General features: G+C 37.3%; 1 protein-coding gene across 1 annotated transcript; it reads right to left on the bottom strand.

The window, feature by feature from the left end:
* Window positions 1-941: 941 nt before the first annotated feature.
* On the bottom strand, window positions 942-1,898 carry LOC130880337 (olfactory receptor 6). Its single transcript, XM_057779318.1, has one exon. It carries the CDS (start codon window positions 1,896-1,898, stop codon window positions 942-944), a length of 957 nt encoding a protein of 318 aa, XP_057635301.1.
* Between the last annotated feature and the right edge of the window lie 6,239 nt (window positions 1,899-8,137).

Below are 8,137 nucleotides of genomic sequence, written 5' to 3'. Positions count from 1 at the left end.
CCCATTCCATGAGCTTACCAATTTATCATTCCTACTGAACCCAACAACACCCAATTCTCTTCTATTGTATCATTACTGCATGAAAGGATATTTAACTTGTTAGGATAGAATATTGACCTTTCCAAAATCAAAAGAGAAACTTATTAAAATGTGAATGTACTCTAAAAGTTGGAATATTCTTCATATCCAGGCCAAGGGGTGCCTAACCAAAAGCACTTGGTTTCACACCAATGCCAATGTTATTTCTTACCTGAAACAAAGATGCTTTAATGAATCGCCAAGCCATCTCCAACTTCCCACAGTCTGACCTTCCACTATTTCATCTACATTTCATATGTAGAAGCTCCAACTAAAGGAGATAATTAAAGTAGAAATGTGTGTGTGTGTTTATTTCCTTTATGTCATGAGAAGGTGATGCATGTACTACATTACAATATTCCTGTTACAGCTAAAAGAAAATTTATTCTCATTTTACTAAATTTTAAAACTAACCAAAATGAGTTGTGGTTGACTATAAAACCCGTCTCCAGCCCACATCGAACAATGGTACTCCATACAAAATTTTTCACAGAGTCTTTTTTTGTGTGTACCCCTGCTGAGTCAAAGACTTTTAAAACAGAATAATTCAGAATGCAATATCATTATAAACAGAACTCTAGCAACAGTTCAGTAATAGCTGATTATTTATTCAGAGTATTTCATAGGTAATGAAATTCCTTTATAATTCTTTTGCTAATGTATGTTTTTACTAAATCTGTTTCTATAAAATAGTATTTAATTAGGACCTGACAGAAAAAGAAGTTTCTTTGTGATTATTAGAATCTGTATCTTTTTCTATGTCCTTAAATTGTTCTACTAATACAGTATATATACAGTTGCAGAATTTTCTCCAATAAATGTGCTTTCTGAGGCTAAGTCAAATGATAAATATCTAAGTCACTTCAGGAAATAGAATCTCCCAAGGACAGGGCTCTGCCACTTCCTACAGCTTTCCTGATGGCATCTTTGACTTCCTTGTTCCTCAGGCAATAGATGATTGGGTTGAGCAGGGGAGTGAAGACAGCATAGATAGCTGAGATCAACTTGTTAGAATTAAATGAAGCAATGGCCCGAGGTCGGACATACATGAAGATCACAGCTGTGTAGAAAATGACCACCACTGTAAGATGAGAAGCACAGGTAGAGAAGGCCTTCCGCTGCCCAGTGGCTGAGGGTATACTCAGGATGGTAGAGACAATGAAGACATAGGAAAGGACTGTGGCTGAGAGAGGAAACACAAGGATGACTATGGCTAGGGCAAAATCTACCCTCTCGGCCATAGATAAGTCCATACAGGCCAGTTTAAGGATAGGTGACACATCACAGAAAAAATGGTTCAAGATATTATTGTCACAGAAGGCAACTCGGGAGATGAAGTATACCTTTGCCATGGAGATACTGAAACCACTCACCCAGGAACTGATGGTCAGCTGAACACAGAACCCTGTGGTCATCATGACTGGATAACGAAGAGGCCAACATATGGCTACATACCGATCATAGGCCATGGCAGCTAAAAGTACACATTCAGTACAGGCAAGAGATATGAAAAAATAGAGCTGTGTCATGCATCCCAAGAAGGAAATGGTATTGGGGTGAAATAGGAATCCAGCCAGCATCTTAGGTACAGTGACAGAAATATACCAGGCCTCCAGAAAGGACATATTACCTAGAAAATAGTACATGGGTTTGTGCAAGGACCCAGTGACCCACACAGTAAAGATGATGACCAGATTCTCCAAAAGTACAAACAAGTAAGTTATAAGGAAGATGAAAAAGAGCAGCATTTGCAGCCAGTGAGCTGTAGGGAAGCCCACGAGGATGAACTCTCTGAGGTTGGTGATGTTTCCCTTCCACATAGCTGCATTACCAAAAGATTAAAAAAATTAATGTTAATATAAGAACATTCAAGAGTGATATTCAGATGGGCAGCAGGGGCCGTTATGCTGGAGACATTTTTATTGTAAAAATATTACTCTAAATTCTTCATCTATGCTGGGTTTGATGTGGGAAACACACTCAGTCACAAGATGACTCCAGAAAAACAGAGACCACCTAAAACAGAGCACACAGCCAGGAATATTGAAATGGGATCATGAGGCCATATTTAGGGTTTTAGTCTTTGGATCTGAGTCAGGAACGGGTCTGCAGATGGCACTAGGGAATGAGAACTTTCCTGTTAGTATGCTTCCAGGTTCTAGAAGAAACTATGAGGCAGAAAACCATGTGACTGGAAAATGTTCCCAGGATGGTTCAATCAGCAGTGCCAGGAATGAGGCAAATTCAAAATCTGGATAAAATAAAAGCAGCACAACTACTAGAGAATAAACCTCCTGGTCAAGATAGCAAATCAGTTGGACATCCTTTGAAGACACTAGTGATGATTCTTTGTCCATGTTTAGAGCAGTGACTTTAAAAATAGAATAAAGAAAATTCAACACATTTTATATGACTTGTATTAATACACTATATATACTTATATAGAGAATTATATATCCATAATTATGGATATGATATGTAGTAGATATTCAAAGATTTGACTGTTATCTCCCTCCATGCACTCTGTTCCTATGCATACATGCATATACATTCACATACATGCCAAAAATTTAAATTTATACTTTAGACACAGTAAAATGTCAATAATCATGGTTAGTAATAAACTAGACAGTAACAAAAATATAGTTTTATATGGCTGAAATCTTCTCTCTTAGTTTCTTTCCCAAAATTTCTTTTCCAAAATTTGTTATTGAACCTTGGCATATAATGCTTTTTTTTCTTTTACTTACTATGTCAGGAAAATTTACTGTTTCATTTGCCATTAGTTTTACACTTTTGAGTTATTGTCACATAAAACAATGATCACTTGAACATAAGCCCTGCCATAGGAGGAACAATTAAAAGAGTAGAAGGAGGTGATGCAAAATAGGGTACCTATATTGAACACAGGGATGATTCATGTAAGAAGAGGATGAAATGGGATTCATCATGATACTTGGAGGAACATAAAATTTAAACTTGTGAATTATTGACTTCTATAATTTTCCACTTAATGCTTTAGGCAGTAATTCACAATAAGTAGCTGCAATCAAAAAAATCAAACTGTAGAGCAAAGAGAAGTATACTATATGAATATACTTACAAACATATGTGTACTAATACCATACTTCATATTATCTAATTCCAACTTTACTTATCAATCTAATCTATGCTTTCTTCAAACACATGTTAAAATTAAATATTGATGCAAATATCACTTGATCAGTTCTATCTAATTCTTGGCTGTAGACATTATGACTTTAGATACAAGCTGAAAATAAATTGCAGTAGAGGAGAATATTGAAGAAGGGAGGATTCAAGAGAGGTCCTGGCTCCCCAGGGGACAACATGGTCTAAGGACATTATTACAATTTGAATAGAGTTAGAAGCTGGCATAAAATTACAAATAAAATGTACTAAAGAGAAAAATACTTTTAAGGAAACAGAAATTAAAAAAAAAAAGACAGAACTCAGGGAACGGGAAAAAATGTGAAGTCCTCTAAATGTCCACTGATTATTTATCATTTTTACGATTTTTTAAAGACCTCACAAACTGACCATAAATTACTTGGTTATTGTATATTAGGATAATGGCTATAGTGAATTGGAATTCAAATTTGACTTCTTTCTCCACCAAAAAGGATTATCCCTTAATTAATTTTAGTTGCTTCTCTCAAGAGATTTTATACACAAGAGATATAAGAGAGGGAGGAAGCACATAGCTTAGCTCTGAACCATCATGAATAAGGTAGTAAAGGAATGTCTGTAGGTAGATGCATTTAGCGTGTCTGATTTTAACATATCATGGAACACATTACAGAAACATGACAGAAGAGTCTACAAGGAAAACAGACTCAGTGTCTAGAGAACCCAAGCAATGCAAACGCACTCACCATAGGAACATACAGATGGAAAGTCTGAACTCTAGTCCATGACGTATTGCTTCCTGACATTATAATCTGGAGCGGACCTCAACTGCCTAAGCCACTTTATTCACTAGAGGAAAGGGACTATATAGCATAATTAATGGTAAGGAGGATCTAATTATTCCTTGTTTAAGACCTGGCTTCCCCTGGATATTAAAAAAAGAAAGTAGGCATGGAGTTTGGTAGCACATACCTTTAATTTCATAGCTCAGGAAACCGAGGTAGGTAGATTTCTGTGAGTTCAAATCCAGTGGTCTACAAAGTGAGGTCCAGGAAAGCTGGTGCTAAATAGTGAGACCTAGTCTAAGGAACAAATAAAAAGAAAGAAAAAAAATGAAGTAAGATGGAAAAGGGTCAGATTCTTCTGTTTAAAGACTTGAAAGGAAAGAAACAAATCAATAAGCAATTATTGTCCAGTGACTGACAGTCACAAACATGCAGAGCCAGGTATCTCACTGGAGGAGGGCCCACCGTTCCATATACTAAATAGGACTTACTTATTTAAACCTGGATAGTTGAGCCCTGATGGTTGAAAACTCATACAAGTGAAGAAATAATACTATGATAGTTTAATAAGATTTGATAGTATGCACCAATAGGGAAATTGATACAGAATTGCTGCAAGTTTGAATCCAGGATGGTTTACATGAGTTACAAGACAGCCAGGGCTATGCAACAAGACCCTTCTAAAATGCAGACAAACATTTTTTAAAAAATGATAGCTAAAATACAGTACACTTCGGAAAAGTAATCATCTAGCTGATCTCTTTTGTACATTAAATTCATTTGTTTTACAAATGTTTACTGAGAACCTAATATGGGACACGCACTTTTTGTACATTTAAGTGGCTCAGTTAACGAGATAGATAAACCAGGCAGAGTGCTCCTCAGTAACTACATCCTAAGGAAGAAAGCAGGCAGTCAAAAAGGGAATACAGCATGTAGAAGAAATGGGAAAGTCCTATGGAGAAATTTAACCAAGACATAAAAATAAAAATAAGGAAAACATGAGTGCAGACAGTGACAATAAGTTGATATTTTAAACAGAAAGATAAGGACAGAACTCATTAAACAGTCATGAAGAACATAAAACGCATTAGCCATGCGGCATCCTGATGAAGAGGTTTTTAGACAAAAGACAGCTCTTTAGTGTGGTGAAAGCAGAGTGAGAAAAGGGAGGCATCAGGTCATAGCAGTAAAGAGCAGGAGACCTGACTGAGAGCAGATCCATTGCATCCCTTCTGATGCATGGCTCACATTTGCTATTTACTGGACTGGTTTAGGAAGGTTTTGAGCAGTTAGATAGTTAAGAATTCAGAAGCTTAGGCTGAGCGTTAGCATGTGTGAAGACATGGGTTTAATCCCCACAACTTCAAAAAAGTCTCAATAAGGTATTGTTAGCTGAATTATTTCCTACACATTTGAAAGTGAATCAATTGATCAATCGTGTCTCCCTAAAAGTGGCCATCTTGTTCTTTACTGCTCATACTTCTATGTCTGCTTTAGGACACTGGATATCTTCTAACCCCATTTGACTACCTTTACTTCTACTGCACCCTCTCTATGACAGCTACCTCTCCAGAAATAACCAAGTCTTTTCCATCTTAAATTGTAATTTTTTTTTTTTTGGTTTTTCAAGACAGGGTTTCACTGTAGCTTTGGAGTCTGTCCTGGAACTAGCTCTTGTAGACCAAGTTGGCCTCAAACTCACAAAGATCAGCCTGCCTCTGACTCCCAATCGCTGGGATTAAAGGCGTGCACCACCACTGCCCAGCGTAAATTGTCAATTTTTAACAAGTGTAGTTGCACACACCTGTAACCATAGCATTCAGTGGAAGAGGGAGAGGCATTATGAATCCAAGGCAACATGGGAAAAAATTAAATAAGATATTTTCCAGTCACTGAACTCACTTTTTACTTCCTCCTGCTATGAGTTTAGCCCAGTAATGGGAAGCAGTTGACAACTGCCAAGGCATTGCAGCTCTTTAGCAAATAATCCAAAGAAAGAAACAGTCATCTGCAATAAACATGACATTAGAATATCGAGTACACTGAGAATCCAAGATTGAGACTGATTGTTTATGTCTGGGGAGCTCAGAAAGCCTTGAAGACACAGCTTGGACTGCATGAAGTATTGAAAGGTTTAGAAAAGGGAGATGACTACCAAAGAAAGAAAATCAAAAATGTAAAAGTATAGAGTGAAGAAGTGGAATTGAACAATAGAGTTGGATTTTGATTAGAAATAATAGGGGCAGAGAGAAGAGACATGAACAAGGAGAAAACTGGAGGGTGAATTATGTAGGATTAGTTCTCTGTACACTGTCTTATGAATGAAATAAAATTAAATATACCCTAGCAATGCTGAAGCATGCATGTGCAGCCTGTATACAGTGGTTCTGTTGAACTTGTCCATATCGGGTTTCATGGTCTAAGCTGACGACGACTGACCAGGTCTCTCCCTTCAGAGGACTTCAGATCTCATTACAGATGAGTGTGAGCAACCATGTGGTGGCTGGGAATTGAAGTCAGGACGTTTGGAATAGCAAGCAGTGTTCTAATCGCTGAGCCATCTTTTCTCACTTATAACAATATATTGATAAATACCTCTTCTCACACTGGCCACATGTGGAAAAAGAGTTGAGTCTTGTTTCATAACCTCTAGTATTAGTCCATTATTGTTGAGTTACATGTTTATTTTGAAAGCATTAGTAGGACTGTATAGCTTCAAGCATTGCCTAGATTCCTATGCACCCTCCATCACTCTGATGGAGTGTTTGGCTGAGAACCACATGAGGCTACTGTCCTACATTTTCACCTTGGTGAATATTCACCATGTTTTTCTACCTTGCTTTTACCACCTTCATTTTTTATTATAGTTTTTGGTCACTCCAAAATCGTGTATCTATAGTGATAACAACAATAATAATTAATTGGATGTATCACACAGCAAAATATGAACCATTTCTTTTCTAGATGTTATATCACTTAATTCTCACCACAACATAATAAGGTGGCTATTACTGGTCCCACACTATAGGTAATAGAGTAAATATTATGGCTAAATTCACACACACTACTAGGGGACGTGATGGAATTATAATGTAAGACTGTAACTCTCCAGAACCTACAGCACTTCTATTTTGTTTTTACTATATAACGATAGTATTTATTCAAAAATTGATCTCTCTTTCAATATGTGTATGTGTGTGTGCGTATGTGTGTATGAGTGAGTGTGTGAGTGTGTATATTCTATCCCTTCTTCCATATATCTAATAATCTAATCAACTCCTCCAATAAATCTGATCACATGTTGATACTTCATTGTCCTTCACCCTGATGTTAAAATAAAGGAGATTTTTTTTCAAGTCCTTTTACACAAATTCTACATATAAAATCTAGCTCCTATGCTAAAGCTGAGCTTTTAAGTTTTCTTCTTTTTATTTATTCTGCTATTATACTGACTATAACCTCCCTCTCTCCTTCTCTCCCAGCCTTCACACACATCTCCTATCTACCCTAGATCCACTGCACTTTCCCTTCATAAAGAGAAGGCCTCCCAGTGATATCAACCAAACATGGCATAACATAATGCAATAAGACTAGGCACAAACCCTCATATCAAGGCTGGATGAGACAACCCATTAGAAGGAAAGGGATCCCAAAAGCAGATAAAAGAGTCAGAGACACCCCAGTACCACTGTTAGGAGTTCCACAAATACCCCAAGCTAAACAACCACAGTATGCATGCAGAAGATGTAGCCCAGACCCTTGCAGGTTCCGTGAACCCCAACAAGCCCTGGTTCATTGATTCTGTGAACTGTGTTCTGGTGCCCTCAAGCCCTCTGGCTTCTATAATAATTCCTCCACCTTTTCTACAGGGGTCCCAGAGCTCTGCCTAATGTTTAAGAGTGGATCTCTGCATCTGTTTCCAACAGCTGCCAGAAGAAGCCTCTCTGATGATGATTGGGCTAGGCAGAAATTTCTGGGTATAGCAGAATAAAAATTATTTCATTGACTTTCTGGGCTTTTAGGTCAGTTATATTTGGTTGTACACTAGGTCTCTAGACCATCCAGCTTCTGGTTCCTGTCCAGAGCTTCTATGATAAGTCTAAAGTTCCCTTCATCTAAAATTG

This window comes from Chionomys nivalis, chromosome 8, assembly GCF_950005125.1.
Source record: "Chionomys nivalis chromosome 8, mChiNiv1.1, whole genome shotgun sequence".
Lineage (NCBI taxonomy): Eukaryota > Metazoa > Chordata > Mammalia > Rodentia > Cricetidae > Chionomys > Chionomys nivalis.
This window is presented reverse-complemented; position numbering and strand designations above follow the sequence as displayed.

What these genes read in the sequence shown, in the direction of transcription:
- LOC130880337 (XM_057779318.1), bottom strand. Translation starts at nt 1,898, where the DNA reads ATGTGGAAGGGAAACATCACCAACCTCAGAGAGTTCATCCTCGTGGGC.